At 48.1% G+C, this 22,601-nt stretch overlaps 1 protein-coding gene across 1 annotated transcript in view; it reads right to left on the minus strand.

Annotated features, from left to right (window-relative positions):
- Positions 1-22,601, minus strand: part of SEMA5B (semaphorin 5B) — a 221,771-nt gene that overhangs the window by 78,053 nt on the left and 121,117 nt on the right. The window contains exons 10-11 of the mRNA XM_073635242.1: positions 17,763-17,880; positions 14,947-15,122 (exon numbers count right to left, since the gene is read on the minus strand). Of these exons, the coding sequence (XP_073491343.1) occupies positions 14,947-15,122; positions 17,763-17,880 (294 nt within the window). The remainder of the gene's footprint in view (positions 1-14,946; positions 15,123-17,762; positions 17,881-22,601) is intronic.

Genomic DNA, 22,601 nt, shown 5'->3' on the forward strand with positions numbered 1-22,601 from the left:
AAAAGTAGCCGGGCAATGTTTATCAACAACATTGCTCAGCCGCTGAAACAGAAAAAGAAAAAGAAACAAGATTTCTTTATGTATCTTTCTGTTTCTTCATCTACAGATCAAAAGGTATGAACTTCTATCTGCCAATGAAGTCCGTTTAAAGCAGTGGTTCTCAACCCTGTCCTCAAGTAACCCCCCCCCCCCCCCAACAGGCCATGTTTTGGGGAATTTCTCCTAGATAAAATAGCTGTCCAAAATACCAAGCCATTGACTCCGACTTAACCACCTCAGGAAGGATTTACCCCCTTAATGACCAGGCCATTTTTTCAGAAACGGCACTGCTTTGCTTTAACTGACAATTGTGCGGTCGTGCAACGCTGTACCCAAACATCGTTTAGGTCCTTTTTTCCCTCAAATAGAGCTTTCTTTTGATGGTATTTGATCACCTCTGCGATTTTAGTTTTTTGCGCTATAAATAAAAAAAGAGCGACAATTTTGAAAAAAAAAAACATTTTGTACTTTCTGCAATAATATATAGCCCAAAAAATAATATAAAAAAAATTCTATATCAATTTAGGCCAATAAATATTCTACTACATATTTTTGGTAAAAAAAAAAAAAAAAACGTAATAAGCGTATATCGATTGGTTTGTGCAAAAGTTATGGCGTCTACAAAATAGGGGATAGATTTATGGACTTTTAATTTTTTTTAATGTTTTTACTAGTAATGGTGGTGATCTGCGATTTTTAGTGGGACTGCGACATTGCGGCGGACAAATCTGACCCCAAGTGACACTTTTTGGGGACCAGTGACATTATTACATTGATCAGTGCTACAAATATGAGCTGGTCAATGTATAAATGACACTGGCAAAGAAGAGGTTAACACTAGGGGGCGATCAAGTGGTTAACGTTGTTCCCTGGGTGTGTTCCAACTGTGTGGGGGGAATGGGCTGCCAGGGACAACACAGAGATCGCTGTTCCTGATTACTGGGAATAGCAGATCTTTAGGTTGTCCCCCGTCAGAACCTGGGATCCACCTTGTTTATATAGGCAGATCCCCGTTCTGCCTCTGTGTGCAGCGATCGCAGGTGGCCGGTGAAGATCGAGTCTGCCGGACACGCATGCGCGCCTCCCAGGGCATCGATTGCGGGAAACGACGTACGGGTACATCGCTTTGTGCAACAGAACTGACCTGCCGCAGTATGTACACTGTGGCTGGTCGGCAAGTGGTTAAAGCACATGTGTAAGATAAAGGAAAACCTGCAAACATGGCCTGTTGGGGGTACTTGAGGACTGAGGGTTGGGAACCTCAGGTTTAAAGGTCAAGTAAAAAATGTATTTTATTTATTTATTAAATTTCCCCTTTTTAACCCCTTATTAATCTTTAATTTACTCTAATCGGCCTTAATTAACTTCTTATTCTCCTTTTCCATTTAATTATTATTTTCCTGCAGATTTTTTTTTGTTCACTTCTATTTTATAAATCATTAATAATTCTATCAGTGCGTCCCTCTTCCAAGAAACTGAGGAAGCAGTTAAAGCGAAACGCGTCAACCTCTCTTGGTTAACCTTCTTTGGGTTTATATAGCAAATAAGTAGTACATATGTGTTTTGTTGGTCCTTCACTAAGTGTGGGGCCCAGATTATTGAGTTTTCTTTTAAATATGTGATTTTAACTATTATGAACTTTGTGTATACTTTTTATTCACTAACTTGTCTGTCCCATTTGTACCATGTAAAGTCTAGACATGTGCGCTGCCAAAAAAAATGGTTTATTTTCGTCTTCGTTTCATTCGTTTTTTTTTTTTTTTATTTTCGGGTCATTCGTTATGATCGAAATTCGTTATATCGAATAAATTTGTAAATTCGGAAAGCCGAAAATTCCCAAATTCGAAATCAGGAAATCCGAACATTTGAAAATTCAAAAATCCGAAAATTTGAATTTGGAAATAAGGAAATCCTAAAATAGGAACGAAAATCCAAAAATGGGAAAATCCAAAATAACAACTAACTAGCTAATAATAACTATTAATTTATAGACATTGGAATTTCCTTTCAAATTTGGCTGTTAGTGAACGTAACGAATACGAATTTATCCGAAGTTACGAATAATCTGAAATAATGAATGTCGTATCTAAACGAATTGAACATAACAAATTAATAATAATAAATAATAATAATAAAACGGTTTTAATAACATTATTTGTTATTATTAATTCGTTAGGTTCCTTTCGTTTAGGTGCGGCATTCGTTATTTCGTGGCTCCGGATAAATTCGTATTTGTTACGTTCACTAACAGCCAAATTTGAAAGGAAATTCCAATATCTATAAATTTAATAGTTAGTAATAGTTATTATTTCAGATTTTCGAATATTCAGGTTTTCTAATTTTCGTTACTTTGAATTTTCGGATTTTTGGAAAAATTAGTTAACCAGGTTTCCGTTAATTCAAAAACTTCCGAATTAACACATTTTTCAAATTTCGTTGAGAAAACGAATTCGGAACCAAACTAATTGCACATGTCTAGTAAAGTCCAATCACATCACATTTTGGTTTTAGTGGTTATAGAATGGATGGATGTTGTACGTTCTTAGCAGCCGGGTCTTTTGTAGTTTTTATAATTATATGCACTACAATCTTGAGTATTATAAACAGCTATGGGGGTCCCTGCAGGAGTCATTTGGAGGGTTGGAGCTCCAATAAGATACTTTGTATTCAGTTTATTAATGATATACCGTGTTAGTTGCAGTGGTTTTGGGTCCTAGACAGCCATAGGTCCCTGCAGGAGTCAATTTGAAGGTTGCAAACATCAAAAGATACTTTGTATTCCGTTTATTAATGATATTTTATTATGTTTGTTGCAGCAATCCCGAGTCCTATAGGCAGCCATGGGGGTCCTTGGAGGAGTCATGCTGAGGGTTGGAGCTACAAAAAGATACTTTGTATTCTGTTTATCAATCATATCATTTGCAGCAATCCCGAGTCCTATAGACAACCATGAGTCCTTGCAGGCACCCCGCACAGTTCAGAATACGGTGTCGATTTTCAGACCACGGAAAATATGGAGAAAACTCAGCAAACTGTATTTTATAAAAATGAAAAGTGATTTGGTAATTTGGGTTCACCATCATTTCTCACGCCCCAATAACTAACCCTAACCTTCCATCTCACCTAGAAAGCGATAAGTGTCCCAGGAGCCGCACATCAAGTCAAGACCTGCTGTATGATAATAAATGGCGGTCTCAGCCTGGACCCCTGACAGGCCACGCCCCCATCTCACCTACCCTCACATTAAACCCACATCCCTGACCCTGACTGTTTAACTTCAAAAGAGGAAAACGTTGGTGGGCACTCAGGATGACATCCAAAAAATAGTATTACCTTATTGAAAAAACCTACGCGTTTCGGACGTCATGGCAATGGCTAACTAAAGAATAACGGACGAAACGCGTAGGCTGTTTTTACAGTGTTGTGTATGTCCTTTTAATAAAGGAATACTATTTTTTGGATGTCATCCTGACCATCCCTTTCCTTATTTTGGTACGTTGGAGGTGTCGGCAGTCTCGAGGTCTGAGCACTGGGCGGAGCTGTTAGGTGGGAAGGTTTTAACACCTGTTTTCCCTTAACTTCTAAGAGGACCAGTCACAGCTGTTGGAAATTTTGGGTGACATTTTCAGCGCCGTCATTTTTCACACCCCAATAACGAACCCTTCCATCTCACCTAGAAAGTAATAGGTGTCCCAGGAGCCGCACATCAAGTCAAGACCTGCTGTGTGATAATAAATGGCGGTCTCAGCCTGGACCCCTGACAGGCCACGCCCCCATCCCATCTACCCTCACAATAAACCCAAACCCATCCCTGACCCTTGCTGATTGTAAAGGTTTTTAAAAAAAATAAATAAACATGTCATACTTACATGCTCTGTGTAAGGGTTTTGCACAGAGCGGCCCCTATTCTCCTTTTCTTGGGTCCCCCGGCGGCGCTCCTGGCTCCTCCTCTTTGGTGAGTGCCCCCCCCCGGAGAGCCGCTTTCCATAGGGGCACCTGTGCAGGTGCGCTCCCGAGTCCTGCTGCTGCGTCCATTGTACACAGACAGCAGGACTCGGCACCGCCCCCGGCATCCCTTAGTCACTGGCCAATGGCTCCCGGCCTCCCGCTGCTATCAATCTATCCATTGAGGACCCGAGACAGCGGCTGGAGCTGCTGGGCTCTCCCTCGATGCTGGAATGATCGGGTTCAGGTAAGTATTAGGGGGTCTTGAGGGGGGGGGGGCGTTTCAGAGCAATTGGACGGCACCATCACCGAGCAAAAGGTTAGTGAGACTAGGGAGGGGGTGGGGCGGGTAAGGAGGGGGTCCTGTGTAAAATGGCCCCTGTTCACATCTGAGCGTTTGAAGCTCACCTGAAGCTTAAAAACGTACATTAGCTTCTTTTTGGCCAGATTACAGGCGTTTTTCTGCTCTTTACGTTGGTGACCTTTTGACCTGTGCAAAATCGTGGTAAAAACGCGACTTTCTGCCTGAAAACGAAACGCAGGTGTGAATGCAGCCTTAAGCTGGATATGCACTATATAATTTTCTGTAGGTTTTTTCCTTCAGACTTACCAAAACCATATAATATGAGGTCAAACCTTAAGGGCACTTTCACACTGAGCAGCGCCGAGAGTCGGTGGTAAAGCGCCGCGTTACCGTAGTTTTTGCAACGCTTTTCGGCCACTAACCGTGGCCGAAGAAGGATTAAAAGCGCCGGCGCAGCGGCACTTTGCCGGCTCTTTTGACACCCGCTAACGCCAGAAAAAGGGTTAAAAGCACCCGCAAAGTGCCGTTGCAGCGGCGCTGCCCACTGATTGCAATGGGCAGGGGTGCTGTAGGAGCGGTGTATACACCGCTCCTACAGCGCCTCAAAGATGCTGCTTGTAGGACTTTGAGCATCCTGCCAACGCACCGCTCCAGTGTGGAAGCCCTCGGGCATGCGTCAGACTTCAATGAACAGGGATCAGACTTTGATCCCCGACAATACCAGGCACTGTCTGGTATGAATCTTTAGGGGGAACTCCACGCACATGTAAAAAAAAAAAAAAAACGGCATAGGTTGCCCCTCCAAGAGCATACCAGGCCCTTCGGTCTAGTATGGATTTTAGGGGAACCCACACGCTGAAAAAATGGCGTGGGCCCCCCAAAGTCCATACCAGACCCTTATCCGAGCACACATCCCGGCAGGTCAGGAAAGGGGGTGGGGACGAGTGAGTGCCCCCCCTCCTGAACTGTACCAGGCCGCATGCCCTCAACATGGGGGGGTGCTTTGGGGCAGGGGGGCCCTGCGCCTCCCACCCCAAAGCACCTTGTGCCCATGTTGATGAGGACAAGGGCCTCTTCCCAACAACCCTGGCCATTGGCTGTCAGGGTCTGCAGGCGGGGAGCTTATCAGAATCTGGAAGCCCCCTTTAACAAGGGGACCCCCCAGATCCCGGCCCCCCCCCCTATGTGAATTTACCCCTACCCATTCACCTAAAAAAAAAAAAAAGTGTCAAAAATAAAACACAGTACACAGGTTTTTAAAGTAAATTATTAAGGCAGCTCCGGTGTCTCTTCCGATTTCTTCTCCCCTCTCCGGGTCTTCGCTGCTCTCCGCTGATGTCTTCCAGCCTTCTCCGGTTCTTCTCCCACTGTTCATCTTCCGATGTTGACTCAACGCTCTCTCCCGCTCTAATGCTGGGTGCGCGGTGTGCCACTGCTTATATTGGCATGGGGCAGGGTCACCAGAGGCCCACCCCTTATGATGTCACCGCCCATCATGCCCCAGGCGGTGATATCATAAGGGGTGGGCCTCCAGGTGATGTCACCCGGTGACCCCGCCCCATGCCAATATAAGTAGTGGCACACTGTGCACCCGGCATTAGAGCGGGAGAGAGCGTTGAGTCAACAACGGATGAAGGACAGAGGGAGAAGACAGCGGAGAAGACCCGGCAAAAGAGCGACAGAGGGAGAAGAACTGGAGAGGGCTAGAAGACATCAGCAGAGAAGATCCAGAGAGGGAAGAAGAAATCGGAAGGTGAATGGGTAGGGGTACAATGTACCACATACTCATTCACATAGGGTGGAGGGCCAGGATCTGGGGGCCCCCCTTGTTAAAGGGGGCTTCCAGATTCCGATAAGCTCCCCGCCCGCAGACCCCGACAACCAATGGCCAGGTTTGTCGGGAAGAGGCCCTTGTCCTCATCAACATAGGGACAAGGTGCTTTGGGGTGGGGGGCACAGGGCCCCCCTGCCCCAAAGCACCCACCCCCCCCCCATGTTGAGGGCATCTGGCCTGGTACAATACAGGAGGGGGGGGGTTGCTCGCTCGTCCCCACATCCTTTCCTGACCTACTGGGCTGTGTGCTCGGATAAGGGTCTGGTATGAACTTTGGGGGGGATCCCCACGCCATTTTTTCGGCGTGTGGGTTCTCCTTAAAATCCATACTAGACCAAAGGGCCTAGTATGCTCTTGGAGGGGGACCCCATGCCGTTTTTTTTTTTTTTTTTTAATTGTGCATGGAGTTCCCCCTAAAGATTCATACCAGACAGTGCCTGGTATTGTCGGGGATCAAAGTCAGATCCCCATTCATTGAAGTCGGATGCATGTCGCAGGGCAAAGTCGGATCCACAGTCATACAACTGTTGTGTTGTATCAGTGGGAAAGGGGCCGTAGGGTGAAGAACCTTGAGACTTTACAACTCCTTTATCTTCAAATTGGAAAGAGATGGTCGGCGTTTAGGATGACACCCAAAAAATAGTATTCCTTTATTGTAAGGACATGCACAACGGGCTATAAAAACATCCTACGCATTTCGGACGTCATGGCCATGATGGACTAATGTCCGAAACGCGTAGGCTGTTTTTTTTTTTTTTTTTTTTTTTACAGCGTTGTGCATGTCCTTTTCAATAAAGAAAGAATATTTTTTGGATGTCATCCTGAGTGACAACCATCCCTTTCCTTATTCTGGTACATTGGGGGTGTCGGCAGCCTCGAGGTCCAAGCACTGGGCGGAGCCGTTATGTGGGAAGGTTGTAGCGCCCACACACCTGTTTTCTCTCAACTTCAAAGAAGACCAGTCATGGCTCTATGCAAGAATCTGAATTCTTTTTTTTTTTTTTTTTAGACAGATTCAAATTTGCAGGCTTAATGATGAAAGATTTGTGTTTTTATCTTGGCCTGACACTCGAGGGGGGGGGGAGCTGGAGGTCAGAGGTCATAAGTATGCTTGTCAATCATCTTGTCGGTTATACTCACTCAGGAGTCGGGGGACACCATCTGAGGTCAGGGCAGCAATTGTCAGTGGCTGACATATTTCCACTCTTCACCCACACCTGGGCGCTAAGCCCCTCCCCCCTCCTATTATCACTTTGATTTCCATTATAAACGGAATTATCTTCCCGATATCCATGCTGATATTTTTCACCAACAAAACACAATGTACTAAAAAAAAAAAAAAAAAAAAAAATCAATGCTGGGGAAAAAAATGCAATGATTCTGATAAAACCGACGCACCGCGGTTTGCATTATTCAGGGGGAGCGCGGCACGCGGTAATTGAATTCCTCGGCACATGGCGTACCTGAGGTGTTATCTGATGAATCCTCGGCTCTGGAGTCTGGCATGGCTCAGCCGCCGGGCACCAGATGTTCCGTTCGCAGGAAAAGGGGCTGATTGTGCAGTTCTGCGCGGAGCCCCATCCTATGGTGACACGTCTGGCGGCGGCTCGAAGGTGTCAGACTATGAATAGTGAACACAGGGAGAGAGAGAAAAAAAAAATCCCATTTCCTGAGAGCGCGGGGGGGGGGGGGGGTCCCGCTAACCAGATCCATGTGTGACGGCAGCTCAGCTATGCTTGGCACAGACGTTTGTTTACATTCCAGCCGGGCACGGCACCTCCGTGAACCCGGAACGCAGCGGGCAGAGCGCGCAGATTACCGGACGCTTCTTATTTACCTAACAGATCAAGAAAAAAAACGCCGCAGCAAAATAAAATACACTTTTATTTACATCCAAAATGTTCATTAAATATCGAAATGAGACCAATTCCACTTCCCGGACACAAAACCCGCAGACCGCGATCCGCGGACCGAGAAAGAAAAAAAACAAACGCCGGGTCAGAGAGTCAGAACATCCCCCGAGACACCCGGAAATAACGGGCAGACTCGATGGACTACTCCGGATTTTTCTGCCGTCACTTTTCTTTGTTTTGTTGTAAAAACTCAACTGTATCGCCCTCAGGAGCCAATCAGATTCTCCATTTCACCACCATTGATTAAACATGGACAACATTTCCTTCCCGTCAAATATCACATTGTGTTACTTTAAGACGCCTGAAATGCAGCAAACAAATCAGAATTTTTAATGTAAGCGTCCATATCAGGGCCGGCCCTACCGTGGGTACCGCCGGGTCCATTGGACTCAGGCGGAACATTGAGAGGGGCAGCAAACTGAACCGCGGACGCCTCGCCTTCTCTTCTATTCACCCAGCAAATTGAAGCCCAACATTTTTCTTACAGCGGTTTTGTGTCATGATGACAACCCCCCCCCCCACCCCCGAGCTGCTCCGCCTGCCTATATACTACCTTAGCCTGTCTATATACTGCCCTAGCCTGTCTATATACTGCCCTAGCCTGTCTATATACTACCCTCGCCTGTCTATATACTGCCCTAGCCTGTCTATATACTGCCCTAGCCTGTCTATATACTACCCTAGCCTGTCTATATACTGCCCTAGCCTGTCTATATACTGCCCTAGCCTGTCTATATACTGCCCTAGCCTGTCTATATACTACCCTAGCCCGTCCATATACTACCCTAGCCTGTCCATATACTACCCTAGCCCGTCCATATAATAATATTGGCCCATCCATATAATACCCTAGCCTGTCTATATACTGCCCTAGCCCGCCCTTCGGAATTGAACATAATGGTATGTCATATAACTTTACATATAGACAAGGTGCTGTTAGATGTAAATCTGAATTCCTAATAAATGTAATTTTTGTTTTTATATCATGATATAAAATAATTGGATGTGGGGGCCCTTTGGTGGGCGTGATTTTTATTTGGGGGGGAAGCATTTCATTCTTGGAATCGAGCAGCACAATATCTTGGGCCAGTCCTGGTCCATATCCTTCCTCCCTCTTAATGCTTAAAGTTTAATCTGCTTATGTTTTGCCTTCCCTGGTTCCCCCCTCCCCCTCATCAATATGCTAATGACATTATTAAATAAAACCTTTTTTATTTTCATGACATACCTTATTTAAGACCCGGTGACATCATCACTGGCTCTCTGTGCTTCTCTATGCAATGCAGGCAGATCATGGCTGGTGAGAGGGGCCAGCAGGGGGCTGTACATAGCTTCATGATAACTTCACTGCCCCCCCGGCCTCAGTACTCCTCTCAAGACCCCCCAGTACTGATGAACGCAGTGGGAGGAGTTATGCGAATATCAAAATGCCTTGATGGGTGGATGTCAGTCTGGAGGAGTGGATCAGAAGCTCCTCTCCCTCCATCTCCTCTCCCGCCATCTCCTCTCCCGCCATCTCCTCTCCCTCCATCACCTCTCCCGCCATCACCTCTCCCGCCATCTCCTCTCCCGCCATCTCCTCTCCCGCCATCTCCTCTCCCGCCATCTCCTCTCCCTCCATCTCCTCTCCCGCCATCTCCTCTCCCGCCATCACCTCTCCCTCCATCTCCTCTCCCGCCATCTCCTCTCCCTCCATCTCCTCTCCCGCCATCTCCTCTCCCGCCATCACCTCTCCCTCCATCTCCTCTCCCGCCATCTCCTCTCCCGCCATCTCCTCTCCCGCCATCTCCTCTCCCGCCATCTCCTCTCCCTCCATCTCCTCTCCCGCCATCTCCTCTCCCGCCATCTCCTCTCCCGCCATCACCTCTCCCGCCATCTCCTCTCCCGCCATCTCCTCTCCCGCCATCTCCTCTCCCTCCATCTCCTCTCCCTCCATCACCTCTCCCGCCATCACCTCTCCCGCCATCTCCTCTCCCGCCATCTCCTCTCCCGCCATCTCCTCTCCCTCCATCTCCTCTCCCTCCATCACCTCTCCCGCCATCACCTCTCCCGCCATCTCCTCTCCCGCCATCTCCTCTCCCTCCATCTCCTCTCCCGCCATCTCCTCTCCCTCCATCTCCTCTCCCGCCATCTCCTCTCCCGCCATCACCTCTCCCGCCATCTCCTCTCCCGCCATCTCCTCTCCCGCCATCTCCTCTCCCTCCATCTCCTCTCCCTCCATCTCCTCTCCCGCCATCTCCTCTCCCGCCATCTCCTCTCCCGCCATCTCCTCTCCCTCCATCTCCTCTCCCGCCATCTCCTCTCCCTCCATCTCCTCTCCCGCCATCTCCTCTCCCGCCATCTCCTCTCCCTCCATCTCCTCTCCCTCCATCTCCTCTCCCGCCATCTCCTCTCCCTCCATCTCCTCTCCCGCCATCTCCTCTCCCTCCATCTCCTCTCCCGCCATCTCCTCTCCCGCCATCTCCTCTCCCGCCATCTCCTCTCCCTCCATCTCCTCTCCCTCCATCTCCTCTCCCGCCATCTCCTCTCCCTCCATCTCCTCTCCCGCCATCACCTCTCCCGCCATCTCCTCTCCCGCCATCTCCTCTCCCTCCATCTCCTCTCCCGCCATCTCCTCTCCCGCCATCTCCTCTCCCTCCATCTCCTCTCCCTCCATCTCCTCTCCCGCCATCTCCTCTCCCTCCATCTCCTCTCCCTCCATCTCCTCTCCCGCCATCTCCTCTCCCTCCATCTCCTCTCCCTCCATCTCCTCTCCCGCCATCTCCTCTCCCGCCATCACCTCTCCCGCCATCTCCTCTCCCGCCATCTCCTCTCCCTCCATCTCCTCTCCCGCCATCTCCTCTCCCGCCATCACCTCTCCCTCCATCTCCTCTCCCGCCATCTCCTCTCCCTCCATCTCCTCTCCCGCCATCTCCTCTCCCGCCATCACCTCTCCCTCCATCTCCTCTCCCGCCATCTCCTCTCCCGCCATCTCCTCTCCCTCCATCTCCTCTCCCGCCATCTCCTCTCCCGCCATCACCTCTCCCTCCATCTCCTCTCCCGCCATCTCCTCTCCCGCCATCTCCTCTCCCGCCATCTCCTCTCCCTCCATCTCCTCTCCCGCCATCTCCTCTCCCTCCATCTCCTCTCCCGCCATCTCCTCTCCCTCCATCTCCTCTCCCGCCATCTCCTCTCCCGCCATCACCTCTCCCTCCATCTCCTCTCCCGCCATCTCCTCTCCCGCCATCTCCTCTCCCTCCATCTCCTCTCCCGCCATCTCCTCTCCCGCCATCTCCTCTCCCGCCATCACCTCTCCCGCCATCTCCTCTCCCGCCATCTCCTCTCCCGCCATCTCCTCTCCCGCCATCTCCTCTCCCTCCATCTCCTCTCCCTCCATCTCCTCTCCCGCCATCTCCTCTCCCGCCATCTCCTCTCCCTCCATCTCCTCTCCCGCCATCTCCTCTCCCGCCATCTCCTCTCCCGCCATCTCCTCTCCCTCCATCTCCTCTCCCTCCATCTCCTCTCCCGCCATCTCCTCTCCCTCCATCTCCTCTCCCGCCATCTCCTCTCCCTCCATCTCCTCTCCCGCCATCTCCTCTCCCGCCATCTCCTCTCCCGCCATCTCCTCTCCCTCCATCTCCTCTCCCTCCATCTCCTCTCCCGCCATCTCCTCTCCCTCCATCTCCTCTCCCGCCATCACCTCTCCCGCCATCTCCTCTCCCGCCATCTCCTCTCCCTCCATCTCCTCTCCCGCCATCTCCTCTCCCGCCATCTCCTCTCCCTCCATCTCCTCTCCCTCCATCTCCTCTCCCGCCATCTCCTCTCCCTCCATCTCCTCTCCCTCCATCTCCTCTCCCGCCATCTCCTCTCCCTCCATCTCCTCTCCCTCCATCTCCTCTCCCGCCATCTCCTCTCCCGCCATCTCCTCTCCCGCCATCACCTCTCCCGCCATCTCCTCTCCCGCCATCTCCTCTCCCGCCATCTCCTCTCCCGCCATCTCCTCTCCCTCCATCTCCTCTCCCGCCATCACCTCTCCCGCCATCACCTCTCCCGCCATCTCCTCTCCCGCCGTCTCCTCTCCCGCCGTCTCCTCTCCCTCCGTCTCCTCTCCCGCCATCTCCTCTCCCTCCATCTCCTCTCCCGCCATCTCCTCTCCCGCCATCTCCTCTCCCTCCATCTCCTCTCCCGCCATCTCCTCTCCCGCCATCTCCTCTCCCTCCATCTCCTCTCCCGCCATCTCCTCTCCCGCCATCTCCTCTCCCTCCATCTCCTCTCCCTCCATCTCCTCTCCCGCCATCTCCTCTCCCTCCATCTCCTCTCCCGCCATCTCCTCTCCCTCCATCTCCTCTCCCGCCATCTCCTCTCCCGCCATCTCCTCTCCCTCCATCTCCTCTCCCTCCATCTCCTCTCCCGCCATCTCCTCTCCCGCCATCTCCTCTCCCGCCATCTCCTCTCCCTCCATCTCCTCTCCCGCCATCTCCTCTCCCTCCATCTCCTCTCCCGCCATCTCCTCTCCCTCCATCTCCTCTCCCGCCATCTCCTCTCCCTCCATCTCCTCTCCCTCCATCTCCTCTCCCGCCATCTCCTCTCCCTCCATCTCCTCTCCCGCCATCTCCTCTCCCTCCATCTCCTCTCCCGCCATCTCCTCTCCCGCCATCTCCTCTCCCGCCATCTCCTCTCCCTCCATCTCCTCTCCCGCCATCTCCTCTCCCGCCATCTCCTCTCCCTCCATCTCCTCTCCCTCCATCTCCTCTCCCGCCATCTCCTCTCCCGCCATCTCCTCTCCCGCCATCTCCTGTATTGGAGCCGCTAATAAAGGCGCCAATTATTTATAGTTTGTGTATTTGGAATCTTCCGCATCGATTTCATTTCTATATCCCAATTTTATTTTATGAGATTTTATCTCCAGTCCTCCTGTAAAAGATCAAATTAATGGAGCCGGGAAGATGGAGCCGTAATTCTTTTATAACGTTTTTCTGCTTTTATTGAGATGTGTCACAAAGATCGATCGTCATTCTATGGATCGCTGCATTTACATAAACACTATGACATCATCAGCGCCACCTTCCAGGTCTGCTGGATTTATTTATTTCTGTCATATTCCACCACAGTGCACAGGATCATCAGTCTCTGAACCGCAGAGCTTACACTCTAATGTCCCCTCCCCCACAGGATCATCAGTCTCCACACCGCAGAGCTTACACTCTAATGTCCCCTCCCCCCACAGGATCATCAGTCTCCACACCGCAGAGCTTACACTCTAATGTCCCCTCCCCCCACAGGACCATCAGTCTCCGAACCGCAGAGCTTACACTCTAATGTCCCCTCCCCCACAGGATCATCAGTCTCTGAACCGCAGAGCTTACACTCTAATGTCCCCTCCCCCACAGGATCATCAGTCTCCACACCGCAGAGCTTACACTCTAATGTCCCCTCCCCCCACAGGATCATCAGTCTCCACACCACAGAGCTTACACTCTAATGTCCCCTCCCCCACAGGATCATCAGTCTCCACACCGCAGAGCTTACACTCTAATGTCCCCTCCCCCACAGGATCATCAGTCTCCACACCGCAGAGCTTACACTCTAATGTCCCCTCCACACCGCAGAGCTTACACTCTAATGTCCCCTCCGCACCGCAGAGCTTACACTCTAATGTCCCCTCCCCCCACAGGATCATCAGTCTCCACACCGCAGAGCTTACACTCTAATGTCCCCTCCCCCCACAGGATCATCAGTCTCCACACCGCAGAGCTTACACTCTAATGTCCCCTCCGCACCGCAGAGCTTACACTCTAATGTCCCCTCCCCCACAGGATCATCAGTCTCCACACCGCAGAGCTTACACTCTAATGTCCCCTCCCCCACAGTCACATCAGTCTCTGTACAGAAGAGCTTACACTCTAATGTAGGAACGCCGCCCCCTGGTGGTGATGGGACGGAGGACTGCGGTGGAAGACATTCTATTTTCCATCTTGTTTATAATAAAAATAATCCCGATAGAAATCAGCGCTCCCCTCCCCCGCTCTCCGACTCGGCGGCTTAATAAAAATGTAAAATAACAAAAACAAATAAATCTTCTTCATTCGATGTCTGTACTGAGGCTTCATGGTGATTGGAGGGATGGAAGGAAAACATCCTGAGCTCCGCCTCTCCACACCGACATCTCACCAATCATAAAGAGGACCTGTCATCACATAGATCACATCCAGTGCAGCGTGCGCCCCTTCCAGGTGTTTATTACTTCTCACTGAGATCACAGAACTCCCCCCGACAATGTCTTCATTTCATCGTCAGAAGGACGGCGCCATCTTTATTCAGGCATCATCCATCGTCTACTTCCTGGACTGAGATGACATGTAAATCCTGGGGCCTGTGCACAAATGTCTGACACAGATCAGCCCCCTTCTGCAGCTTCCAACCTTGTGACTTGCTACAAAGTTACAATGTACAGTCTGATCACTGGGGGAGAGGAGACTGAGGAAATGACTCCTCCTCCTCCTACAAAGTTACAATGTACAGTCTGATCACTGGGGGAGGGGAGACTGAGGAAATGACTCCTCCTCCTCCTACAAAGTTACAATGTACAGTCTGATCACTGGGGGAGGGGAGACTGAGGAAATGACTCCTCCTCCTTCTACAAAGTTACAATGTACAGTCTGATCACTGGGGGAGGGGAGACTGAGGAAATGACTCCTCCTCCTCCTACAAAGTTACAATGTACAGTCTGATCACTGGGGGAGGGGAGACTGAGGAAATGACTCCTCCTCCCCCTTCTACAAAGTTACAATGTACAGTCTGATCACTGGGGGAGGGGAGACTGAGGAAATGACTCCTCCCCCTTCTACAAAGTTACAATGTACAGTCTGATCACTGGGGGGAGGGGATTTCTTCATGCAGACTTGATCGGTACAATGGAGCGTCACACTTACCGCGAGCAGTTGGTGATCTCGATCCGCGGCCCCTCGCAGTCTCTCCCGCCACACTGCGGGGGAGGGTTGTCGCAGTTTCTGGAGCGGCAGAAGCAGGAGGAGTCTCCGTCGGAATGTTGGCACGGCTGCCATGACGACCAGGCGCCCAGCCCGCCGTTCACCATCAGGTTCCTGACCTGCAATAGGGAAGATCGGAGTCAATGAGGCGCCCCGGAGGGATCTCACTATTGTGATGTCACATGACAACGGAAATCGCATCGTCTTCAGTCTCCGCCCACATCGATGCCACACGACGGCGATGCGACTTTTCCTGCGTTTTTGGTGCATTTTTTTGCCTGCAGTATGTGCTGGTTGCTAAGAAGCCGACACCCGCCAGCGTCCTAACAACCGGCGACTCGTCTCCGCTGTCAGTCGGGAGCTCCCAGCCCAATGAGCTGTCATTATGGGGGGTAAAACGTTCCGGGGCCAAAGCGGTTAAAGTTATTAATATTAGTTCTACTTCGTTTTATTTTTAATGTTTTATTTTTTTTTCTACGTGTCCCGAATGTTCTTTGCGATTTCCATCAACCCTCCAATCAGGGATCCCCCCCCCATCGCCTCCTCTTTATCTCTTAACCTCTTGGCGCCGACACCACGCAAATACGCGGCCTTGTCAGCCGTTGGGCCTTGGCTCTGAGCGGCTGGATATTTGCATACCACTTTGCAAACGCAGCTACGCCGAGAAGCGCGGGCGCCCTGCGCACTCCCGGGGACGGTTACCGGCGGCCGTCGGAAAGTTCACGATTGCTACTCGCAAATCGGGAGCTTTCCAATCATGTGACCACCGTGACAGCCAATCACGGCTGCTTTCACACGATCGATTAAAAACTCCACCCCCACCTCCCGGCATCTGAAAGAATCATAAATTAATCCCGAACCTAAAACCCTAATCCTAATAATAACCCCTAACCTAAAACAAATAAATAAAAATAAATGAACCTCTAACAAAAACAAAAAAACAAAAAAAAAGTTAAAACAAATAAAACAAACAAATAAATAAAAAAATAAAAATAAATGAACCTCTAACAAAAAAAAAAATATGTTAAAACAAATAAAATAAATACATAAAAAAATAAATAAAAATAAATGAGCCTCTAACAAAAAAAAATGTTAAAACAAATAAAATAAATAAAAAAATAAATAAAAATAAATGAACCTCTAACAAAAAAAAAAATGTTATAACAAATAAAATAAATACATAAAAAAATAAATAAAAATAAATGAGCCTCTAACAAAAAAAATGTTAAAACAAATAAAATAAATAAATAAAAAATAAATAAAAATAAATGAACCTCTAACAAAAAAAAAAATGTTAAAACAAATAAAATAAATAAATAAATAAAAATAAATAAACCTCTAACAAAATAAATAAATAATAAATAAATATAAAAAAATATTTTAATAATAAATAAATATTAAATAAAAGCAAATGAAAAAGCTGAAAAACATAGTAACAACTGATGAAACAAATTATATTTTTCCCTATTGGCTAAGGCTCTCTATGCACACTGGAGCTCATAAAGGGCCGTTTTTCGGAGTATGGGCTTTTTTTTTTTTTTTAACAGCCCATAAACTCACCTGTATGTTATCCTATGAGTCCATCGCACACACGGACGTTTTTGAACTTTTAGGCCTCATACACACGGACGTTTTAACGGCAGCTTTTTTGAGCTTTTTTTTTTTTTTTGCTGCTTAAGAACGCCACTCCATTGTTAATCAATAAGCTCATACACACCATGGCGTTTTTGAGCTGTAACAGGCACGGTCGTCTTTAAGCTCAAAAAAAAAAAAAAAAAAAAACAACCAAGGACCGGCGCGTTCTGAGGCTCCAGGGCTAGACCTGTTTTGACGCCGATGCTGGAAAAAAGCTCAAAAACGCGCATTAACGCTATACCGATGGGTTTTTTTTTAGCGTCAGCGTTTTTTAAGCTGTAAAAATGTTTATGTGGGTAATTTGGGAGTGGAAAAATAGCAGAGGGATGTTTTGTTTTTTAAGATGCGTCTTAGTGTTAACACTTAGAAACGATGTTGAAACGCGCATTGACGCCAAATCAAAACACTAATAAAATCGCGTTTTTAACGCTGCTTTTTTTTTTTTCCAGGTGTGGTTACTAGTTTTACAGCCCGTTTTTTTTTAAAACGTCCGTGTGTATGAGGCCTTATCAGCAGTGGAGTTTATGGGCTGTTTTCTGAACGCGATAAAATCGCGTTCAGGAGTCGTTTTGGAATTTTTGGAAGAGGGGACTATTGCTCTTGGTGTCCCCTCTGTGCAAATTCCCTTCAGTCACCGAGAGGGGGACACAGAGATCAAAAAGAAGAGCAGGCAGAGGTTCTCCCCCTCCCCCGCACCATCCAAAGAAAGAGTTTTTGGCCGGGATTCAATGTTTCCTCAGCAATGTGCCGGTACGCCGGGTGACTTCTGTGGTCGTTTTGCTGATTTTTTTTATTTTTTATTTTTTGCTCTCCTGAATGTGAATCGTTCCTTGTTCCACGTACAATATCCACTTATCAGGACTCAGCGCTGAGTCTGTCACTTCGCTTTCACGGCTGCCTTGTTACGCGGCCAGGATGACGCGATTCTTTGTGAGCTGCGCTATTGTTTGGGGCGGTAAAATATGGGATCTCTGGATTGTATGGTGTCAGCTGACCATCTCTCCCGATGATCCCGGTCTCTAAAACGCTCGTTATCATTTCCCACTGAGTGCCCCCCCCGTATAGAAAGCCGCCTTTCTCTAAGTGACGCTTCACTGTGACGTCACTATGATGTCATCGCTTACCGGGCATTCGGTGATGTTCTGAAACCAAAGGCTCATATTGGAGCTGTCTTCCAGGGTGGTGCAGCGCTTCTTCTTACTGTCCCATCCGCAATACGGGTCCCGGGCCCCCAGACAGGTCCTGGAAAAAAAAAAAAAAAAAAAGAACTGTCAGACATACGGAATCCGCTGGCTGGGCAATGATCGTCTTATCTCTGGAGGAGTCAGTCCACCCAAAACTGATATCAGTGGTCGGTGGATACTGGAGAGTTAGGCACGCCATAGATTATAGGATTTTCTACCCTAAAAAGAGCTGATTGAGAGAGTGAAGTTCGGCTTTAACCACTTGCCGACCGCAATTTGTATATATACATTGCCGCTTGGTAGCGGTTTACCGGTGAAGCCATCCGCCATAACCCCAGAATTTTTTTTCCAGCCAGCGATTCTCTCTCATGAAAGCGGTCAGAGCGGCTCATCGCTTTTAGAAGTGGCGGGAGGGCACCCCCCCCACCCTCCGCTGCTCGCTGGCGTTTCTCGGGCTTACCGTTTTTACTGGCGTGCCCGAGAAACGGTCTGACAGTGCGGCCGGCTGGTCACAGAGGAGAACAAAGACCCCGATTGTCTCTGATCACCTCTATTGCCTTGGAGGACTGAAGCAACTTCATGATGTCAGTTCCGGTCTAGGGCAGATGTAAAGAATTATTTATTTATTTTTTTTTGCTTTTAAAAGGTAAAAAGATTCTTTTTGACCCCAGATCTCTCCACAAAGAGAACTTGTCATCCTTCGGCCCCTTTCATACTGGGGCGGTTTGCGGGCGCTATTGCGCTAAAAATAGTGCCTGCAAACCGACCTAAAACTGCCGCTGCTTTGTCTGCAGTGTGGAGCAGTGTGCTGGCAGGAGGGAAAAAAAACTCCTGCAAACAGCATCTTTGGAGCGGTGAAGGAGCGGTGTGTTTATACCGCTTTTTCACCACTCCTGCCCATTGAAATCAAAAGCTGTAGCGGCGCTTTGCGGGCGGTTTTAACCCTTTTTCGGCCGCTAGCGGAGGTTAAAACCGCCCCACTAGCGGCCGAATACCGCCGCTAAAACGACGGTAAAGCGGCGCTAAAAATAGCGCCGTTTTACCGTAGACGCCCCCCACCGCCCCAGTGTGAAAGGGGCCTTATTCTTATTACAAGGGATGTGCACATTCTTTGTAATAGGCATAAAAGTGGAAAAAATGTAAAGGGACAGCATAAATATAAAATAAATAAGAAAAAAAATAAAAAAATAAAGCACCCCCATCCTTCCGTGCTCGCCTGCAGAAGCGAACAAATACGTAGGCCACGCACACATGTGAGGTATTGTTGCAAACGTTAGAGCGAGAGTAATAATTCTAGTGCTAGATGTCCTCTGTGACTCTAAACAGGTAACCTGTAAACACGTTTAAAGCGTTGCCTATGGAAAATGTTGAAATACTTTAGTTTGGCGCCATTCCACAAGCGTGCCTTGTTAGGTATCTATTTACTCGGTGTAACATCATCTGTTAGATTTTACCAGAAAATTGGATTATATATTGTGTTTCTTTTTGTTTGCATTAAAATTCATTAAAGTGTAATTTTTCGAAAAAAAATTGCAATTGAAAAGCTGCAAATACCGTGCGACATAAAAAATTGCAACAACCGTAATTTTGTTATGCTAAAAATATATAATTTTCTAGCACAAAAAAAAAATCCCGATTTCTACTTGTAAACAAAGTGTCAGAATGGGCCTGGTCTTTAAGGAGTTAAAAACAGTAGCTTGAGAGGTTTCTTGTGTAACAGCACAGCAGACAAAACACAATTTGTAACATACATGAAACAATGTATAACAAAGTATTTTGGTTAGAAAAATAAGAAAACCCCCAAAGCAGGTGAAACGACACATTGAGGTGTTTGGAGAATAGAATATAAACACAGATTTATTTTTTGTTTTTTTCATAAAAAGGAAACTTTATTGATGGTTTGGTAATATTAATTTGTAACCAAATGCGCATCGTTTGTAAACAATGTTTCCTATGTGTTACAAATTGTTTTCTATACATAACCCTTGGTTCACACCTATGCATTTTTTTTTTGAACATTTTGCAGAAACGCTCTACGGTCCATTTAAAATGGTTTCCTATGGATTTTTTTTCCCACAGTAGATTGCGTTTTGTGTGTAATAAACTTCAATGGACCGGCACCAAAAAAATGAAAGTGTTGTCGCTACCTGACAGACATACACTGTCCTACCTGACCAGGAGACAGAATTCATGTGTCCTGCAGCTCAGCTGTAGTGTGCGGCGCACCCATCATCATCATCACAGCAGGCAGCCAGAGGAGAGGAGAGCCGCCCACCCGAGTGCTGAGCGGGGATCTCACAATGATGCAGTGTGGCGGACGCATTGTAATTCCTGCCTTCTGGAGCCTACAGCGCCTATGATGGACGTCACATGCCCCGCGGTCCTGGTATTGGACCAGTGGGACGTCCATCATAGGCACTACGGGCTCCAGAAGGTGGGACCTACCATGTCACTCGGTCGCGCTCAGGATCAGATCGGCCCCCGCTCTGCGGCGGCGCTCGGGGGCCAAAAATAGAATCGTGCATGCCAGACACCCGGGGCTTTTTGGGGACCCACTCAGGGCTCCAGCCCCCCTCAGCCCCCCCTCCCAACACCACTGGTGTTGCGTTTTTGAAATGTTTTGCGTTTTTTGGCTAATAGAAAAGTATGACAGTTCTGTTCATGGAGTGCAACTTCGATGCAACTTTACATTCTCTGGCATTCAAGTAGCATCAAAGCTGCATCAAAGTAGTGCAGATACCTTTATGTGTCCAAAGTCAAGAGTTAGAGTTAGGGTTAGAGTTAGAGTTAGGGTTAGAGGTAGGGTTACGGTTAGAGGTAGGGTTAGAGTTAGAGGTAGGGTTAGAGTTAGAGGTAGGGTTAGGGTTAGAGGTAGGGTTAGAGTTAGAGTTAGAGTTAGAGGTAGGGTTACGGTTAGAGGTAGGGTTAGAGTTAGAGGTAGGGTTAGAGTTAGAGGTAGGGTTAGGGTTAGAGGTAGGGTTAGAGTTAGAGTTAGAGTTAGAGGTAGGGTTAGAGGTAGGGTTAGAGGTAGGGTTAGAGGTAGGGTTAGAGGTAGGGTTAGAGGTAGGGTTAGGGTTAGAGGTAGGGTTAGAGTTAGAGTTAGGGTTAGGGTTAGAGGTAGGGTTAGAGGTAGGGTTAGAGGTAAGGTTAGAGGTAGGGTTAGAGGTAGGGTTAGGGTTAGAGTTAGGGTTAGAGGTAGGGTTAGAGGTAGGGTTAGGGTTAGAGTTAGGGTTAGAGTTAGAGGTAGGGTTAGAGTTAGGGTTAGAGGTAGGGTTAGGGTTAGAGGTAGGGTTAGGGTTAGAGCTAGGGTTAGGGTTAGAGGTAGGGTTAGAGGTAGGGTTAGGGTTAGAGTTAGGGTTAGAGGTAGGGTTAGAGGTAGGGTTAGAGTTAGAGTTAGAGGGTTAGAGTTAGGGTTGGGGTTGGGGTTAGGGTTAAAGTTAGGGTTAGAGTTCATTGTTAGAATGCTAACCCTAACAATTACCGCTAACCCTAACTCCTCAAACAGGCCCATAGATGAGTCAAAAACTGAACGTTCTGTCGATCGAAAATGGTACATACGATTGTGCAATCATTTGTTTCGTTTTTTTTAAACATAATCCAGTATGTTGGATCAGACACTTTCGATTGCGGCATGAAAATCGCATGTCACAGCTGGCACACTAATAATGTGAAAAACGAATGACTGTGGATTTTTGTTTAGTATTTGACTCATCTGTGGCCTGCTTAACCCTTAACGCAAGCCCTTAATGTGATTCTTAAGGCTCAATGTTTCTTACCTTGAGACCCCCCCCCCAATACTTACCTAAGCCTGATCTTCCTCCAGCGATGTGCACAAGAACCTTGGCTCTCCAGGGGCTCTCCCACCTCATTGGCTGAGACAGCAGCGGTACCTGCTCCCACTGCAGTCAAACACAGCCAGTGAGCCAATGAGGAGAGAGAGGGGATGGGGCCGAGCCATGGCTGTGTGTGTGTGAATGGACATGCAGAGCAGCTGCTCGGGAGTATTGGCTCACTGGCTGTGATTGACAGCGGTGGGAGCCAATTCCTCCTGCTGCTGTCTCAGCCAATGAGGAGGGAGAGTCCCTGAAGAGCCATCGTTGGAGGAAGATCGGGCTCAGGTAAGTATTGGGGGGGGGGGGCTGGGGTGGGCGCTTCACACGGCAGGGGAGAGGGGCCAGGAGCACTGGCGGGGGACCCAAGAAGAGGAGAATTAGGGCTGCTCTGTGCAAAACCATTACACAGAACAGGTGAGTATAACATGTATTTTATTTCTTTTATTTTAAATTGCCTTTAATGTCACTTTAACCCTAACATGCGACTTTGGACACAAAGGCTCCTGTACAACTTTGATGCTACTTGAGTGCCAGATTGTAAAGTCACATCAAAGCTGTCCCCCGGGGCTCACCTGGGACCAAAAACCGTGCAGGACCTCTATGCACGTGCAGGGGGTGGGCCAAAAAAAAACAAAAAAACCTGCCTAGGTAAGAAATGCAAAAGTGCTACTTTGCAACCCAAATAAATGATATAATAAAGGGTAATAATATAAAATAAAAGATAATAATATAAAATAAAAGATAATAATATAAATTAAAAGAAAATAATATATATTTACTGTATATGTCCAATTGTAAGGGAGGGGGGAGGAGGCAGAGCAACATGACATGACCTTTAGGGTGAAGGTCCTCTTTAAGCGAAGCTGTGTCTTTTTTTTTTAGCATCGATTGCTTCTTTCCGCCACATAACCGCCATTAGATCATACAGACCGCAAAACCAGCCATC

The sequence above is a fragment of the Aquarana catesbeiana genome, linkage group LG06 (genome assembly GCF_042186555.1).
Source record: "Aquarana catesbeiana isolate 2022-GZ linkage group LG06, ASM4218655v1, whole genome shotgun sequence".
NCBI classification, from domain to species: Eukaryota; Metazoa; Chordata; class Amphibia; order Anura; family Ranidae; genus Aquarana; species Aquarana catesbeiana.